The sequence below is a fragment of the Oncorhynchus gorbuscha genome, linkage group LG20 (assembly GCF_021184085.1).
Source record: "Oncorhynchus gorbuscha isolate QuinsamMale2020 ecotype Even-year linkage group LG20, OgorEven_v1.0, whole genome shotgun sequence".
In the NCBI taxonomy this organism is placed as follows: Eukaryota; Metazoa; Chordata; class Actinopteri; order Salmoniformes; family Salmonidae; genus Oncorhynchus; species Oncorhynchus gorbuscha.
This window is the reverse complement of record NC_060192.1, coordinates 40331796-40351648: the sequence shown is the minus strand read 5'-3', so window position 1 is coordinate 40351648 and position 19853 is coordinate 40331796. Positions and strand designations below refer to the sequence as shown.

At 46.7% G+C, this 19853-nt stretch overlaps 1 protein-coding gene across 2 annotated transcripts in view; it reads right to left on the bottom strand.

The window, feature by feature from the left end:
- ltn1 (listerin E3 ubiquitin protein ligase 1) overlaps nt 1-17743 on the bottom strand; it is a 77542-nt gene extending 59799 nt beyond the window's left edge. The window contains exons 1-8 of one of the 2 annotated variants that reach the window (XM_046317286.1): nt 17573-17743; nt 16930-17136; nt 9167-9265; nt 9013-9072; nt 7807-7992; nt 5480-5532; nt 3760-3940; nt 2307-2480 (exon numbers count right to left, since the gene is read on the bottom strand). In XM_046317286.1, coding sequence (XP_046173242.1) covers nt 2307-2480; nt 3760-3940; nt 5480-5532; nt 7807-7992; nt 9013-9072; nt 9167-9265; nt 16930-17136; nt 17573-17614 — 1002 coding nt within the window. In that variant the 5' untranslated portion in view covers nt 17615-17743. Of the gene's footprint in view, nt 1-2306; nt 2481-3759; nt 3941-5479; nt 5533-7806; nt 7993-9012; nt 9073-9166; nt 9266-16929; nt 17137-17572 lie in introns of those variants that run through there. The other variant, XM_046317285.1, reaches the window with a different exon arrangement.
- Between the last annotated feature and the right edge of the window lie 2110 nt (nt 17744-19853).

Below are 19853 nucleotides of genomic sequence, written 5' to 3'. Positions count from 1 at the left end.
ATTCTGACTATTTAATTAAATACTGATCCATTCTGACTACTAGATATTTAATTAAATACTGATCCATTCTGACTATTTAATTAAATACTGATCCATTCTGACTACTAAATATTTAATTAAATACTGATCCATTCTGACGACTAGATATTTAATTAAATACTGATCCATTCTGACGACTAGATATTTAATTAAATACTGACCCATTCTGAGATATTTAATTAAATACTGATCCATTCTGACGACTAGATATTTAATTAAATACTGATCCATTCTGACTACTAAATATTTAATTAAATACTGATCCATTCTGACGACTAGATATTTAATTAAATACTGATCCATTCTGACTACTATGTTTGTGGTCACACAGGACTACATGCTGACACAGGCCAGCAGGCCACAGGAAGCTCGCGTCCTCATTCACACGGATTAAAACTGCGGTGTCAACAAGCATGTCAAACGGAGACGGAGTTGCTGACCAAGGTCTATGGGACTGACCAGAATGGAGAACAGAGAGTCACCATGTTCTCTATTTAACAGTGCTAATAGTCACTCTAAAAAGAGACGTAATTCTAATGATCGTATTTGCCGTCCATTTCTGGTTTTCCAATGTTGACCTGGCTCGGTTCTAGGTGTCCTGGCTCGGTTCTAGGTGACCTGGCTCGGTTCTAGGTGACCTGGCTCGGTTCTAGGTGACGCTGAGCTTTCAGTTTAACAGTAGACTACCAGTGGTCCTTCTGTAGCTCAGTTGGTAGAGCATGGCGCTTGTAACGCCAGGGTAGTGGGTTCGATTCCCGGGACCACCCATACGTAGAATGTATGCACACATGACTGTAAGTCGCTTTGGATAAAAGCGTCCGCTAAATGGCATATATTATTATTATATTATATTATCCGGTTCAGAAACATTAAAACCAGGTTAAACTCCATCAGGCAGGATGAAAAAGACTACAACGACCACGATCCTTTCCTAGTTACGGCCACTTTCACCATGATCCTTTCCTAGTTACGGCCACGTTCACAATGATCCTTTCCTAGTTACGGCCACGTTCACCATGATCCTTTCCTAGTTACGGCCACGTTCACCATGATCCTTTCCTAGTTACGGCCACGTTCACCATGATCCTTTCCTAGTTACGGCCACGTTCACCATGATCCTTTCCTAGTTACGGCCACATTCACCATGATCCTTTCCTAGTTACGGCCACGTTCACCATGATCCTTTCCTAGTTACGGCCACGTTCACCATGATCCTTTCCTAGTTACGGCCACGTTCACCATGATCCTTTCCTAGTTACGGCCACGTTCACCATGATCCTTTCCTAGTTACAGCCACGTTCAACATGATCCTTTCCTAGTTACGGCCACGTTCACAATGATCCTTTCCTAGTTACGGCCACGTTCACAATGATCCTTTCCTAGTTACGGCCACGTTCACCATGATCCTTTCCTAGTTACGGCCACGTTCACAATGATCCTTTCCTAGTTACGGCCACGTTCACAATGATCCTTTCCTAGTTACGGCCACGTTCACAATGATCCTTTCCTAGTTACGGCCACGTTCACAATGATCCTTTCCTAGTTACGGCCACGTTCACAATGATCCTTTCCTAGTTACGGCCACGTTCACAATGATCCTTTCCTAGTTACGGCCACGTTCACAATGATCCTTTCCTAGTTACGGCCACGTTCACCATGATCCTTTCCTAGTTACGGCCACGTTCACAACGATCCTTTCCTAGTTACGGCCACTTTCACCATGATCCTTTCCTAGTTACGGCCACGTTCACCATGATCCTTTCCTAGTTACGGCCACGTTCACCATGATCCTTAGCAAAACAAAATCAAATCAAATTTTATTTGTCACATACACGTTCACATGTTATGATCCTTTCCTAGTTCTGACAATGCAGTTCACCATGATCCTTTCCAAAACTACTGTCTTATACACAGTGTAAGGGGATAAGGAACCACATAAGTTCACCATGATCCTTTCCTAGTATATACATATGAGATGAGTGTTCACAAAGTAAACAAAGTGGCATAGATCCTTTCCATGTGTTACATAAGGATGCCGATGATGTAGAGTACAGTATATACATATGCATATGAGATCCTAATGTAGCAAAAAGGTAGCATTGTTTAAAGTGGCTAGTGTTGTGTGCCCTTTCAACCCCTTTCAGAAATATGGCAAAGCTTGAAATAGTCCCGGGATTTTTCCATAGAAATATGTGGATGACGTCAGCCCTATCACTACTATCTACCGGTTTGAATGTCTGTGGTTAAATCACCCCCTGAAGACTTACTGTTAAGGTGGAGAGCGTGTGGAGCACAGCTTCCCAGAGAGGAGGCAGCACCACAGGGTCCGTGTCGTCTATAGACAGTAGAACAGCAGGACAGACTCTGGCAGCCTCAATCTGCACCAGACCTGGTGTGTGTTCACACAGAGAAGACACCACCTCGAAGAAAGCACCACGCACCTGGAGAGAGAGACCAGAGGACACGTCGATGAGGTTAGCACCTGGAGAGAGACCAGAGGACACGTCGATGAGGTTAGCACCTGGAGAGAGACCAGAGGACACGTCGATGAGGTTAGCACCTGGAGAGAGACCAGAGGACACGTCGATGAGGTTAGCACCTGGAGAGAGAGACCAGAGGACACGTCGAGGAGGTTAGGACCTGGAGAGAGAGACCAGAGGACACGCCGAGGAGGTTAGCACCTGGAGAGAGAGACCAGAGGACACGCCGAGGAGGTTAGCACCTGGAGAGAGAGACCAGAGGACACGTCGATGAGGTTAGCACCTGGAGAGAGACCAGAGGACACGTCGAGGAGGTTAGCACCTGGAGAGAGACCAGAGGACACGTCGATGAGGTTAGCACCTGGAGAGAGACCAGAGGACACGTCGAGGAGGTTAGCACCTGGAGAGAAAGACCAGAGGACACGTCGAGGACCAGAGGACACGTCGAGGTTAGGACCTGGAGAGAGAGACCAGAGGACACGCCGAGGAGGTTACACGCCAGAGGAGGTTAGCACCTGGAGAGAGAGACCAGAGGACATGTCGAGGAGGTTAGCACCTGGAGAGAGACCAGAGGACACGTCGAGGAGGTTAGCACCTGGAGAGAGAGACCAGAGGACACGCCGAGGAGGTTAGCACCTGGAGAGAGACCAGAGGACACGCCGAGGAGGTTAGCACCTGGAGAGAGAGACCAGAACACGCCGAGGAGGTTAGCACCTGGAGAGAGAGACCAGAACACGTCGAGGAGGTTAGCACCTGGAGAGAGAGACCAGAGGACACGCCGAGGAGGTTAGCACCTGGAGAGAGAGCCCAGAACACGCCGAGGAGGTTAGCACCTGGAGAGAGACCAGAACACGCCGAGGAGGTTAGCACCTGGAGAGAGAGACCAGAGGACACGTCGAGGAAGTTAGCACCTGGAGAGAGAGACCAGAACACGCCGAGGAGGTTAGCACCTGGAGAGACCAGAACACGCCGAGGAGGTTAGCACCTGGAGAGAGAGACCAGAGGACACGCCGAGGAGGTTAGCACCTGGAGAGAGAGACCAGAGGACACGCCGAGGAGGTTAGTGGGTTGTGTGTGTGTGTGTGTGTGTGTGTGTGTGTGTGTGTGTGTGTGTGTGTGTGTGTGTGTGTGTGTGTGTGTGTGTGTGTGTGTGTGTGTGTGTGTGTGTGTGTGTGTGTGTGTGTGTGTGTGTGTGTGTGTGTGTGTGTGTGTGTGTGTGTGTGTAACCCCATCTCCGTACCTGTGGGGTCTTGTGTCTGCTGTACTTCCAGAATTTGGCCTGGTTGAGGAGGTGTGTCAGTCTGTCCTGCAGGTTGTGTGTGTCTGTCTGGGGTAAGGAGGACAGCAGTCTCTTCACCCCAAGTAGAGAACTGGTAAGCAGGCGGAGGAACTTTGCCTCCCTCTCCTCCTCTGGAACACTCCTCATAACACATCATCAACAGGTCAATTCATCAGTCTCTACCTCTGCTGCTGGCCAAACACAACATCAACAGGTTAATGAATCAGTCAGTCTCAACCTCTGCTGCTGGCCAAACATAACATCAACAGGTCAATTCATCAGTCAGTCTCTGCCTCTGCTGCTGGCCTAACACATCATCAACAGGTCAATTAATCAGTCTCTGCCTCTGCTGCTGGCCAAACACATCATCAACAGGTCAATTAATCAGTCTCTGCCTCTGCTGCTGGCCAAACACATCATCAACAGGTCAATGAATCAGTCTCTGCCTCTGCTGCTGGCCAAACACATCATCAACAGGTCAATGAATCAGTCTCTGCCTCTGCTGCTGGCCAAACACATCATCAACAGGTCAATGAATCAGTCTCTGCCTCTGCTGCTGGCCAAACACATCATCAACAGGTTAAACCAGCTATGCATTAGGGGGCGCTATTAACTTCTTCGATATAGGGGGCGCTCTTTTAATTTTTGGATAAAAAAACGTTCCCGTTTTAAACAAGATATTTTGTCACGAAAAGATGCTCGACTATGCATATAATTGACAGCTTTGGAAAGAAAACACTGACGTTTCCAAAACTGCAAAGATATTGTCTGTGAGTGCCACAGAACTGATGTTACAGGCGAAACCCAGATAAAAATCCAACCAGGAAGTGCCGCATTTTTTGAAACCGCCTCATGCCAATGACTCCTTATATGGCTGTGAATGCGCTACGAATGAGCTTACGTTTTCCACGTTTTCCCCAAGGCGACTACAGCATTGTGACATCTTTTTAGGCATTTCCATTGAAGAATGGCCGTAAGGGACCATATATAGCATGTGGTCACATGGTGTCTCCCGCAGAAAATCTCACGTAAAATATTGAGGTAGCCATTTTTCCAATCGCTTCTTATGAGAAACCAATTGCCTCAACGGATATATTATCGAATATATATGTTAAAAACACCTTGAGGATGGATCCTAAACAACGTTTGCCGTGTTTCTGTCGATATTATGGAGCAAATTTTGAAAAACGTTTGGCGTTATAGTTGCAGCATTTTCCGGTCGATTTCTCAGCCAAGCAGGATGAAGAAACGGGAGCTATTTCCCCTACAAAAATAATCTTTTTGGAAAAAAGGAACATTTGCTATCTAACTGGGAGTCTCCTGAGTGAAAGCATCCGAAGTTCTTCAAAGGTAAATTATTTAATTTGGTTGCTTTTCTTATTTTCGTGAAAATGTTGCCTGCTGCCAGCAGAGCTAGCATAGCATTATGCCATGATGCTTGTCTAGCGTTGGCTGTAACGTATATTTTGAAAATCTGAGATGACAGTGTTGTTAACAAAAGGCTAAGCTTGTGTTTGAATATATTTGTTTCATTTCATTTGCGATTTTCATGAATAGGAAAAGTATTTATGTCTCTGGCATTATGGGTATGACTTAATTCTTCCTTATAGTCAAGGACCCAGCTTACTATGGGTGCTAAAACAGCGGTCATATGTTATATGAAAATAGATGAACTACTCACTGTGGGTCACTTAGGGTGTCTGCCGTCTCCTTCAGCAAGTTGTCTTGAAGTACCTGAAGTTCAACATCACCATCATCATCATCATCATCGTCTCTATCACAATCACCATCGTCTCTATCACAATCACCATCATCATCCTCTCTATCACAATCATCATCATCATCATCGTCTCTATCACAATCACCATCGTCTCTATCACAATCACCATCACTATCACAATCACCATCATCATCTCTATCACAATCATCACAATCATCATCATCCTCTATCACAATCATCACAATCATCATCATCGTCTCTATCACAATCATCATCATCCTCTCTATCACAATCATCATCATCTCGTCTCTATCACAATCATCATCATCCTCTCTATCACAATCATCATCATCGTCTCTATCACAATCATCATCATCGTCCTCTCTATCACAATCATCATCAATCACAATCATCATCATCCTCTCTATCACAATCATCATCATCGTCTCTATCACAATCATCATCATCGTCTCTATCACAATCATCATCCTCGTCTCTATCACAATCATCATCCTCTCTATCACAATCATCATCCTCTCTATCACAATCATCATCCTCTCTATCACAATCATCGTCTCTATCAAAATCATCATTTCCATTTACATTTAAGTCATTTAGCAGACGCTCTTATCCAGAGCGACTTACATCCTCTCTATCACAATCATCATCCTCTCTATCACAATCATCACAATCATCACCGTCTCTATCACAATCATCATCGTCTATCACAATCATCATCGTCATCATTGTCTCTATCACAATCACAATCATCATCTCTATCACAATCATCATCACCATCCAATCATCTATCACAATCACCATCATCATCCTCTCTATCACAATCATCATCCAATCTCATATCATCATCCTCTCTATCACAATCATCACAATCATCACCGTCTCTATCACAATCATCATCGTCTATCACAATCATCATCGTCATCATTGTCTCTATCACAATCACCATCGTCTCTATCACAATCACCATCATCATCCTCTATCACAATCACCATCATCATCCTCTCTATCACAATCATCATCATCCTCTCTATCACAATCATCATCATCCTCTCTATCACAATCATCATCATCCTCTCTATCACAATCATCATCCTCTCTATCACAATCATCATCCTCTCTATCACAATCATCATCCTCTCTATCACAATCATCATCCTCTCTATCACAATCATCGTCTCTATCAAAATCATCATTTCCATTTCCATTTAAGTCATTTAGCAGACGCTCTTATCCAGAGCGACTTACATCCTCTCTATCACAATCATCATCCTCTCTATCACAATCATCACAATCATCACCGTCTCTATCACAATCATCATCATCATCTATCACAATCATCATCATCATCACAATCATCATCTATCACAATCACCATCATCAATCATCATCATCGTCTCTATCACAATCACCATCATCATCCTCTCTATCACAATCATCATCCTCTCTATCACAATCATCACAATCATCACCGTCTCTATCACAATCATCATCGTCTCTATCACAATCATCATCATCGTCTCTATCACAATCATCATCATCGTCTCTATCACAATCATCATCCTCTCTATCACAATCATCATCGTCTCTATCACAATCATCATCATCCTCTCTATCACAATCATCACAATCATCATCCTCTCTATCACAATCATCACAATCATCACCGTCTCTATCACAATCATCATCGTCTCTATCACAATCACCATCGTCTCTATCACAATCACCATCGTCTCTATCACAATCATCATCGTCTCTATCACAATCATCGTCTCTATCACAATCACCATCGTCTCTATCACAATCATCATCGTCTCTATCACAATCACCATCATCACAATCACCATCGTCTCTATCACAATCACCATCGTCACTATCACAATCATCATCGTCTCTATCACAATCATCGTCTCTATCACAATCACCATCGTCTCTATCACAATCACCATCGTCTCTATCACAATCACCATCGTCTCTATCACAATCATCATCATCACTCAGGTTAAAGAGCTCTTCATCATTTTGATAATCATCTCCCTCAACACCATCCCACCTAACCCAACACTCCCTCAATTTACTATAGTATAGACTACTGACAGTGAAGACCTCTCTCTATACTATAATAGACTACTCACAGTGAGAACCTCTATACTATAGTATAGACTACTGACAGTGAGAATCTCATCCTTGCAGAAGCTAAGAGCCTCAGCCTGTTTGCTGTGGGGGGGAATGCAGCGCTGAAGGCCTCTATAGTATAATAGACTACTCACAGTGAGAATCTCGTCCTTGCAGAAGCTAAGAGCCTCAGCCTGTTTGCTGGGGGGGAAAGCAGCGCTGAAGGCCTGGCAGGCAGCAGAGGCAGCGGGAGGATAGCTGTCACACTGAGACAGCAGCCAGTGGCCCATCACAATCATCACCGTCAGGTCAGGGATCGCTCTATCACAATCACGCCGCACCTAGAGTTATACAGAGATCAATGGGTTTTACAGAGATCAATGGGTTTTACAGAGATCAATGGTTATAGAGAGATCAATGGGTTATAGAGAGATCAATGGGTTACTCAGAGATCAATGGGTTATAGAGAGATCAATGGGTTATCGAGAGATCAATGGGTTATTCAAGTGTGTGTCCGTCCGTCCGTCTGTCTTGCTGTCTGTCTGTCTATCCGTCTTGCTGTCTGTGTGTTGGTCTTGCTGTCTGTGTGTCCGTCCGTCTGTCCGTCTTGCTATCTGTCTGTCTATCCGTCTTGCTGTCTGTGTGTTGGTCTTGCTGTCTGTGTGTCCGTCCGTCTGTCCGTCTTGCTGTCTGTGTGTCTGTCTTGCTGTCTGTCTGTCTATCCGTCTTGCTGTCTGTCTGTCTATCCGTCTTGCTGTCTGTCTGTCTATCCGTCTTGCTGTCTGTCTGTCCGTCTTGCTGTCTGTCTGTCTGTCCGTCTTGCTGTCTGTCTGTCTATCCGTCTTGCTGTCTGTCTGTCTATCCGTCTTGCTGTCTGTCCGTCTATCCGTCTTGCTGTCTGTCCGTCTGTCCGTCTGTCTGTCTGTCCGTCTGTCTGTCTGTCCGTCTGTCCGTCTTGCTGTCTGTCCGTCTTGCTGTCTGTCCGTCTTGCTGTCTGTCTGTCTATCCGTCTTGCTGTCTGTCCGTCCGTCTTGCTGTCTGTCCGTCCGTCTTGCTGTCTGTCCGTCTTGCTGTCCGTCCGTCTTGCTGTCTGTCCGTCTTGCTGTCTGTCCGTCTTGCTGTCTGTCCGTCTTGCTGTCCGTCCGTCTTGCTGTCTGTCCGTCTTGCTGTCTGTCCGTCTTGCTGTCTGTCCGTCTTGCTGTCTATCCGTCCTGCTGTCTGTCCGTCTATCCGTCCTGCTGTCTGTGTCTCCGTCCTGCTGTCTGTGTCTCCGTCCTGCTGTCTGTGTGTCCGTCCGTCTTGCTGTCTGTGTGTCCGTCCGTCTTGCTGTCTGTGTGTACATCCGTCTTGCTGTCTCCCACCTTCAGGACCAGCTGTACAAACGCCTGCTGGGTGGCCTCTCTCACACGTCGGTCGTGGTCCTGAAATCAACAACATCAAAGTTCAAGTCCCACAAGGATCACATACAATATGCAAACACTTAAGACCCCCCTCTAACATCTCACTAAGACTCACCATTGAAATCTTGCAGTAGATCCTGGGCCAGTAAGGCAGAACTCCTTTAACGATCTCTGAGTCCTGCTCCTGACACATCGCCCCAAACTCCTGCACTGCCTGTAGGGGAGAAACAGAGAGCAACATGTCAGAGCCTCCGGGACAGGGCTGGTGTGTGTGTGTGCACTAAGTCTAGAACATTCTTCTCCCAAGGGAACTGAAGCGACTGGTACCAGTCTTTATGGGAGGTTGGTACTCTAACAGTCTTTATGGGAGGTTGGTACTCTATCAGTCTTTATGGTATGTTGGTACTCTATCAGTCTTCATGGTATGTTGGTACTCTATCAGTCTTCATGGTATGTTGGTACTCTATCAGTCTTCATGGTATGTTGGTACTCTATCAGTCGTTATGGGAGGTTGGTACTCTATCAGTCTTTATGGTATGTTGGTACTCTATCAGTCTTTATGGGAGGTTGGTACTCTATCAGTCTTTATGGGAGGTTGGTACTCTATCAGTCTTTATGGTATGCTGCCTGTATTTTATTTTAATCTGCCCATGTTTTTTTTAGAGCCAAATTCAAACAGTCCCATTTTTTACCGCATTCAAGCTCAGATAAGCTTTTTTTTAATCTGCTGCGTAAATGAACGGTTTAGGAGCGGAGGGAGACGTTTAGGAGAGGAGGGAGCGGAGGGAGCCGTTTAGGAGAGGAGGGAGCGGAGGGAGCCGTTTAGGAGCAGAGGGAGGCGTTTAGGAGCGGAGGGAGGCGTTTAGGAGCGGAGGGAGACGTTTAGGAGAGGAGGGAGCGGAGGGAGCCGTTTAGGAGCGGAGGGAGCCGTTTAGGAGCGGAGGGAGCCGTTTAGGAGCGGAGGGAGACGTTTAGGAGCGGAGGGAGACGTTTAGGGTTTTACAGGGAGGTTTAGGAGGGTTTAGGAGCGGAGGGAGGCGTTTAGGAGCGGAGGGAGGCGTTTAGGAGCGGAGGGAGGCGTTTAGGAGCGGAGGGAGACGTTTTCGTTTAGGAGCGGAGGGAGACGTTTAGGAGAGGAGGGAGACGTTTGGAGAGGTCTGGGAGACGTTTAGGAGCGGAGGGAGACGTTTAGGAGCGGAGGGAGACGTTTAGGAGCGGAGGGAGACGTTTAGGAGCGGAGGGAGACGTTTAGGAGAGGAGGGAGGCGTTTAGGAGCGGAGGGAGGCGTTTAGGAGCGGAGGGAGGCGTTTAGGAGCGGAGGGAGGCGTTTAGGAGCGGAGGGAGGCGTTTAGGAGGGAGGGAGGCGTTTGTCCGTCCGTCTTGCTGAGGGAGACGTTTAGGAGAGGAGGGAGACGTTTAGGAGAGGAGGGAGACGTTTAGGAGAGGAGGGAGACGTTTAGGAGAGGAGGGAGACGTTTAGGAGCGGAGGGAGACGTTTAGGAGCGGAGGGAGACGTTTAGGAGCGGAGGGAGACGTTTAGGAGAGGAGGGAGCGGAGGGAGAAGTTTAGGAGCGGAGGGAGACGTTTAGGAGAGGAGGGAGACGTTTAGGAGAGGGAGACGTTTAGGAGAGGAGGGAGACGTTTAGGAGAGGAGGGAGACGTTTAGGAGCGGAGGGAGGCGTTTAGGAGCGGAGGGAGGCGTTTAGGAGCGGAGGGAGGCGTTTAGGAGCGGAGGGAGACGTTTAGGAGCGGAGGGAGGCGTTTAGGAGCGGAGGGAGGCGTTTAGGAGCGGAGGGAGGCGTTTAGGAGTTTAGGGAGCGGAGGGAGGCGTTTAGGAGCGGAGGCGTTTAGGAGCGGGGAGGGAGACGTTTAGGAGCGGAGGGAGACGTTTAGGAGCGGAGGGAGAGACGTTTAGGGAGCGGAGGGAGGATCGTTTAGGAGCGGAGGGAGACGTTTAGGAGCGGAGGGAGACGTTTAGGAATCGGAGGGATCCGTTTAGGAGCGGAGGGAGAACGTTTAGGAGCGGAGGGAGACGTTTAGGAGCGGAGGGAGACGTTTAGGAGAGGAGGGAGACGTTTAGGAGAGGAGGGGAGACGTTTAGGAGCGGAGGGAGACGTTTCCCAGAGGAGGGAGGAGAGGAGGGAGACGTTTAGGAGCGGAGGGAGACGTTTAGGAGGGAGAGGTTTAGGGAGACATTTAGGAGAGGAGGGAGACGTTTAGGAGCGGAGGGAGACATTTAGGAGAGGAGGGAGGCGTTTAGGAGCGGAGGGAGACGTTTAGAGGAGGAGGGAGACGTTTAGGAGCGGAGGGAGACGTTTAGGAGAGGAGGGAGACGTTTAGGAGAGGAGGTAAACATGGACCGATGTGCTGGCTAGTGTTGGAGTGGTGGTAGACATGGACCGATGTGCTGGCTAGTGGACCGATGTGCTGGCTAGTGTAGGAGAGGAGGTAAACATGGACCGATGTGCTGGCTAGTGTAGGAGTGGTGGTAGACATGGACCGATGTGCTGGCTAGTGGACCGATGTGCTGGCTAGTGTAGGAGAGGAGGTAAACATGGACCGATGTGCTGGCTAGTGTAGGAGTGGTGGTAGACATGGACCGATGTGCTGGCTAGTGTAGGTAGACATGGACCGATGTGCTGGCTAGTGGACCGATGTGCTGGCTAGTGTACCGATGTGCTGGCTAGTTGGTAGGAGTGGAGGTAGTAGGAGTGGAGGTAGACATGGACCGATGTGCTGGCTAGTGTAGGAGTGGAGGTAGACATGGACCGATGTGCTGGCTAGTGTAGGAGTGGAGGTAGACATGGACCGATGTGCTGGCTAGTGGAGGAGTGTAGGTAGACATGGACCGATGTGCTGGCTAGTGTAGGAGTGGAGGTAGACATGGACCGATGTGCTGGCTAGTGTAGGAGTGGAGGTAGACATGGACCGATGTGCTGGCTAGTGTAGGAGTGGAGGTAGACATGGACCGATGTGCTGGCTAGTGTAGGAGTGGAGGTAGACATGGACCGATGTGGGTCTATTTTAATAAATCCATTGAATATACACCCTCACAAAGAAACCCATTATTAAATCGTTTTAGGCAGGTCCTAAGAAACATTATAGACTCATAAAATATTCTGATGTGTAGACTGATAAAAAAATATACACAAACAAAAACATATTTTTCTAAATATTTGCTAGCTGGCTAGCATTTATGAGTCCAGTAAACACGTTTCCTCACATGCTAGGAACATATTTCCTCCAATGTTAGAATGAAGAGGTCTATTTCGGCGCCAAAACACAAGATTTATGGAGACTTGTGGGAGGACTGCTGATGACGTCACCCACTGTATGTTCTTTCGGTAGTCTGATTGGTCCAGACTGGTCCAGGGAGACGTTTACGAGAGGAGGGAGACGTTTACGAGAGGAGGGAGACGTTTACGAGAGGAGGGAGACGTTTACGAGAGGAGGGAGACGTTTACGAGAGGAGGGAGACGTTTACGAGAGGAGGGAGACGTTTACGAGAGGAGGGAGGCGTTTAGGAGAGGAGAGGAGGGAGTGGAGGGAGGCGTTTAGGAGAGGAGGGAGACGTTTAGGAGAGGAGGGAGACGTTTAGGAGAGGAGGGAGACGTTTAGGAGCGGAGGGAGACGTTTAGGAGAGGAGGGAGACATTTAGGAGAGGAGGGAGACGTTTAGGAGCGGAGGGAGACATTTAGGAGAGGAGGGAGGCGTTTAGGAGCGGAGGGAGACGTTTAGAGGAGGAGGGAGACGTTTAGGAGCGGAGGGAGACGTTTAGGAGAGGAGGGAGACGTTTAGGAGAGGAGGTAAACATGGACCGATGTGCTGGCTAGTGTTGGAGTGGTGGTAGACATGGACCGATGTGCTGGCTAGTGGACCGATGTGCTGGCTAGTGTAGGAGAGGAGGTAAACATGGACCGATGTGCTGGCTAGTGTAGGGAGGGTGGTTTAGACATGGACCGAGGCTGGCTAGTGGACCGATGTGCTGGCTAGTGTAGGAGAGGAGGTAAACATGGACCGATGTGCTGGCTAGTGTAGGAGTGGTGGTAGACATGGACCGATGTGCTGGCTAGTGTAGGTAGACATGGACCGATGTGCTGGCTAGTGGACCGATGTGCTGGCTAGTGTACCGATGTGCTGGCTAGTGTAGGAGTGGAGGTAGACATGGACCGATGTGCTGGCTAGTGTAGGAGTGGAGGTAGACATGGACCGATGTGCTGGCTAGTGTAGGAGTGGAGGTAGACATGGACCGATGTGCTGGCTAGTGTAGGAGTGTAGGTAGACATGGACCGATGTGCTGGCTAGTGTAGGAGTGGAGGTAGACATGGACCGATGTGCTGGCTAGTGTAGGAGTGGAGGTAGACATGGACCGATGTGCTGGCTAGTGTAGGAGTGGAGGTAGACATGGACCGATGTGCTGGCTAGTGTAGGAGTGGAGGTAGACATGGACCGATGTGGGTCTATTTTAATAAATCCATTGAATATACACCCTCACAAAGAAACCCATTATTAAATCGGTTTAGGCAGGTCCTAAGAAACATTATAGACTCATAAAATATTCTGATGTGTAGACTGATAAAAAAATATACACAAACAAAAACATATTTTTCTAAATATTTGCTAGCTGGCTAGCATTTATGAGTCCAGTAAACACGTTTCCTCACATGCTAGGAACATATTTCCTCCAATGTTAGAATGAAGAGGTCTATTTCGGCGCCAAAACACAAGATTTATGGAGACTTGTGGGAGGACTGCTGATGACGTCACCCACTGTATGTTCTTTCGGAGTCTGATTGGTCCAGACTGGTCCAGGGAGACGTTTAGGAGGAGGGAGACGTTTAGGAGAGGAGGGAGACGTTTACGAGAGGAGGGAGACGTTTACGAGAGGAGGGAGACGTTTACGAGAGGAGGGAGACGTTTAGAGAGGAGGGAGGCGTTTAGGAGAGGAGAGGAGGGAGTGGAGGGAGGCGTTTAGGAGAGGAGGGAGACGTTTAGGAGAGGAGGGAGACGTTTAGGAGAGGAGGGAGACGTTTAGGAGAGGAGGGAGACGTTTAGGAGAGGAGGGAGACGTTTAGGAGAGGAGGGAGACGTTTAGAGGAGGAGGGAGACGTTTAGGAGGAGGAGGGAGACGTTTAGGAGAGGAGGGAGACGTTTAGGAGAGGAGGGAGACGTTTAGGAGAGGAGGGAGACGTTTAGGAGAGGAGGGAGACGTTTAGGAGAGGAGGGAGACGTTTAGGAGAGGGGGAGACGTTTAGGAGAGGAGGGAGACGTTTATGGACCGAGGTGGGCTAGTGTAGGAGTGGTGGGAGACGTTTAGGAGAGGTGCTGGCTAGTTTAAGAGAGGAGGGAGACGTTTAAGACCGAGGTGCTGGCTACGTTTAAGAGTGGAGGGAGACGTGGACCGATGTGCTGGCTAGTGTTAGGAGTGGAGGTAGACATGGACCGATGTGCATTTAGGAGAGGAGGGAGACATGGACCGATGTGCTGGCGTTTAGGAGAGGAGACATGGACCGATGTGCTGTTTTGGAGAGGAGGTAGACGTTTAGGAGATGGCAGGCTAGTGTTGGAGTGGTGGTAGACATGGACCGTTTGGCTAGAGGAGGGACCGATGTGCTGGCTAGGAGAGGGAGGGAGACGTTTAGGACCGAGGTGCTGGCTAGTGTAGGAGTGGAGGTAGACATGGACCGAGGAGGGAGACGTTTAGGGGAGGAGGGAGCGTTTAGGGGAGGAGGGAGACGTATTCTAGACCGATTAGGGGAGGAGGTAGACGTGGGGAGGAGGGGCTAGTTTAGGAGTGGTGGTAGACATGGAGAGGAGAAAGCGTTTAGGAGTGGAGGTAGACATGGACCGATGTGCTGGCTAGTGTAGGAATGGTGGTAGACATGGACCGATGTGCTGGCTAGTGTAGGAGTGGATGTGGACCGATGTGCTGGCTGGGACCGATGTGCTGGCTAGTGTAGGAGTGGAGGTAGACATGGACCGATGTGCTGGCTAGTGTAGGAGTGGTGGTAGACATGGACCGATGTGCTGGCTAGTGTAGGAGTGGTGGTACACATGGACCGATGTGCTGGCTAGTGGACCGATGTGCTGGCTAGTGTAGGAGTGGAGGTAGACATGGACCGATGTGCTGGCTAGTGTAGGAGTGGAGGTAGACATGGACCGATGTGGGTCTATTTTAATAAATCCATTGAATATACACCATCACAAAGAAACCCATTAATAAATAGTTTTAGGCAGGTCCTAAGAAACATTATAGACTCATAAAATATTGATTGTTTTAAATATACACAAACAAAAACATATTTTTCTAAATATTTGCTAGCTGGCATTTATGAGTCCAGTAAACACGTTTCCTCACATGATAGGAACATATTTCCTCCAATGTTATAATAAAGAGGTCTATTTCGGCGCCAAAACACAAGATTTATGGAGACTTGTGGGAGGACTGCTGATGACGTCACCCACTGTATGTTCTTTCGGTAGTCTGATTGGTCCAGACTGAGGAGAAATCTGCATACGATGCATCCCTGACCACTCCCCCTGAAGAGGTCAGACAGATCTGAACACAATCAGACAACAAAGCCACTTTTGGGTGCGTCTACACCCGTCTTTTCAAATGTGATCTTCGTATTCTGATAGCAAAAGTCACATGTAAGTGTTAAGTGTAGACACGACTTCAGAGCAGCTGAAACACAATCAGACAACAAAGCCACTTTTGGGTGCGTCTACACCCGTCTTTTCAAATGTGATCTTCGTATTCTGATAGCAAAAGTCACATGTAAGTGTTAAGTGTAGACACGACTTCAGAGCAGCTGAAATAGTTGACCACACGTGGATAGGCTATTAATTCAAATCCTATTATAAGGATTGGATTACTTTGGGAGTCAGCAATTTGATGCCTTCAACTGCACTATCCTACTTTATTACAATATATTTTGTAATTCAGTGATATTTATTCCCACAGTAATTCGTTCTGGATACAGCTAGTTGGGGTTTAGAAAACAGAGCATTTTTAAATTATTTTTTTATTTCAACCTTTATTTAACCAGGTAGGCAAGTTGAGAACAAGTTCTCATTTACAATTGAGACCTGGCCAAGATAAAGCAAAGCAGTTCGACACGAACAACAACACAGAGTTACACATGGAATAAACAAACATACAGTCAATAATACAATAGAAAAATAAGTCGATATAAGATGTGAGCAAATGAGGTGAGAAGGGAGGTAAAGGCAAAAAAGGCCATGGTGGCAAAGTAAATACAATATAGCAAGTAAAACACTAGAATGGTTGATTTGCAGTGGAAGAATGTGCAAAGTAGAGAGAGAAATAATGGGGTGCAAAGGAGCAAAATAAATAAATAAATACAGTAGGGGATGAGGTAGTTGTTTGGGATAAATTATAGATGGGCTATGTACAGGTGCATGTGGTGGGTTTATGTGAAGAGAGGGGTGAAGTGACACGCCTCACAATGTTTTACAACTGCCAGGATGAGTAGTAACGGGCGCTGCCTAGCAACCATCAAAAGCTTAAATAGTGCGTACCAATGCTGCCTCAGCATTACAGCTACTAGATGACACGTTATGGTCATTCCAGCATCTGCATTCACCGTAAAGCCTTTACTGCGATGCGGTCTCTGCAGAAGTCGGGGCATTAATAGTTCTTGAACTTCGCGGAACAGAACAGAGCTGTTGTGTAGGAAGATATCAAGGAAGTGAGTTTGTGAATTTACAGGATGTACCGCCCCCACCTACCATCAACCAATCATGTGGAGCCCTCCACATCGTTACAAAAATGTGGGAGGTGCGATGCAGTACAAAGGTTGATTTGGCCTCTGTAAAAGTGTATATGTCTTTCCTTCTATTTCTCTAAGATCTTACCTTCAGTTTGGTGACTGTGTCTCTCTTAGACAGTTTCCTCAACACCAGGCGGAAGTCAGCATCAACCAGGTTGTCAATCTCCTCTGCCCCATGGACAGCAGGCACATAGCCCGGCTCTGTGGTCGTAGTGGTGCCGAACCCCACGAACCCGGGAACGACACCACTCTCCCGGGCCAGCAACTCGGCAGCCCGCCCGCTGCTGGACGGCTGGTGGTGGGAAATTGAAACGAAATGTCAGATTCACAACTGCAGTTGTTAGGTAGTTATTTAGCACATTGACCATAACATTATCATAAGTAACACCGTGTAGCTCACTGACAAACTAGTCAATTGATTTCTAAGTTTGATTCTGGAAAGTTATGCACTTTGAATTGGCAAGTTAACGTTACCTAATGGGCCGGTGCCAACCGGGATCCTTGGAAATAGGACATCCCAACTCTTGACCAACACACCATTGAAGTTGACATTTAAAACGGTATGGGTAAGAGGTTATGATTTAGGGTAGGGACATCCCAATGATCCCGGATATCACCCAGCTTGTCTAATGCTGTGTAGCTAGCTAAGCTAACTACACAGATATCATGACTTAACGTTAGAATAGCGAGATAATGTATATCTACACAGATGAGGCGAGGGGACTTACCCGGACGTTTCCTTTCGTTCGCTGTTTATTCTTTCCTCCCATGTTATGTATTTAATTATTTTTTTACAGATTAAGTTTAACTTTCAAACATTAGATAACGAGCCAACAACAAAAAAAAAGCATGGGGTTTGAAAATGGAAAACACGTCACAACAGTTACCCGGAAAAACCGGAAGAAAATACCGGAAACGCGTCATCATAGCGCAGCTAGAACAAGGAGCAAGATGTTTCACCGGATGTGCAAAAAAGAACCCTGAATACTAGTAGACCACTAAAAACCAAAACAAATGTTTCACCGGATGTATAAATATGAAGAATTTAAATATGAAGAGAGAAAACCCAGTGGCCAACAAGTGGAACTGGACCTACATTCTGCTGATCGTGGAAAAGGTCTCAATAAAGTTTTCTGTTCCCAAAGCAATAATCTGATAAGAACAGAATGCACTGAGTTTTGTAGACGTGACCCTATAACAACATGTTTGTTGTTTACAAGGAGTACAGGAGTGTTAGTTAGATTACTTGTTGGTTATCACTGCATTGTCGGAACTAGAAGCACCAGCATTTCGCTACACTCGCATTAACATCTGCTAACCATGTGTATGTGACCAATAACATTTTATTTGATTTGTAAGTGACTTATTGCACATGTGTACCTCACAGTGAAGTTATTCACTAACGGGAATATGCAAATATTTATTTCTATAAACTAGAGTTCCAGTGAGGATTTCCTACACTGAAAAATGTGTTACAGCTGTTGATAAGTCATTGATAATAATATGGCAATTATTTTCATGTCATAACATCAATATATATATAAGTGGGGTCATAGCTATTTGCAATAAAATGAATGTTTAACCCTTTATCATGGTTGGTGTCTTGATGGATTTGTCCAAATTCGTGTGCCATAAAACACTACCTTTCTGTCCTTGCGTTTATGGCAGTGTAAGTTGTTGTTATAGTAAGCATTAGTCAGTTAAATAAGATATTGAACTTGAACCTTGTAAAAACCTGACCGTTTTTTGTTGTTGTTGTACAGAGATCTCAGAAACCCAGTGTAACTTCTGTAGTGTTTACTGTCTCCTTATATTACAGGGTGAAAACTGTTTTCATGGGCACACAAATCCCAAATAATAAATGTAGTATTTATTGTCTCCTTATATTTCAGGGTGAAAACTGTTTTCATGGGCACACAAATCCCAAATAATAAATGTAGTATTTATTGTCTCCTTATATTTCAGGGTGAAAACTGTTTTCACACAAATCCCAAATAATAAATTTAGTATTTAGTATTTAGGACAAAATGTGAATTGCTTTGCCATTTCTTTTTCAGTATTACTTTAGTGCCTTGTTGTATACAGGAAGCATGTTTTGGAATATTTGTATTCTGTAAAAGCTGCCAATTTTTCACACTGTCAATTAGGTTAGTATTGTGGAGTTGCTACAATGTTGTTGATCCAAATAGCGTAGGGACGAAATCGAGTGGTTTGCTTCCAAAAACTGGGCCGCAACTGGGTAAGTCGAGTTTTTGCATCTAACAGCTATTTTCAGGTCATTCCAGAGATGTTCGATCAGGTTCAAGTCCGGGCACTGGCTGGGCAGCTCAAGGATATTCAGACCTGTCCACTCCTGCGTTGTCTTGGCTGTGTGCTTAGGGTTGTTGTCCTGTTGGAAGGTGAACCTTCGCCCCAGTCTGTGGTCCTGAGCGCTCTGGACCGGTTTTCATTCAAGGATCTCTGTACTTTACTCTGTTCATCTTTCCCTCGATCCTGACTAGTCTCCCAGTCCCTGCCACTGAAAAACATTCCTACAGAATGATGCTGCCACCACCATGCTTCACCGTGGGGATGGTATTGGCCAGGTGATGAGCAGTGCCTGGTTTCCTCCAGATGTGATGCTTGGAGGAAGAGTTCAATATCAATTTCATCAGACCAGAGAATCTTGTTTCTCATGGTCTGAGAGACTTTAGGTGCCTTTTGGCAAACTCCAAGTGGGTTGTCATGTGCCTTTTAATGGGGAGTGGCTTCTGTCTGGCCAATCTACCACAAAGGCCTGATTGGTGGAGTGCTGCTGACAGGTTGTTCTCCTGGAAGGTTCTCCCATCTCCACAGAGGAACTCTGGAGCTCTGTCCATTGGGTTATTGGTCACCTCTCTGACCAAGGTCCTTCACCCCAATTGTTCAGTTTGGCCCGGCGGCCAAAAAGGTGTGGTTTCAAACTACTTCAATTAAAAATGATGGAGGACACTGCGCTCCTGGGGACCTTCAATGCAGCCCGAAATGTTT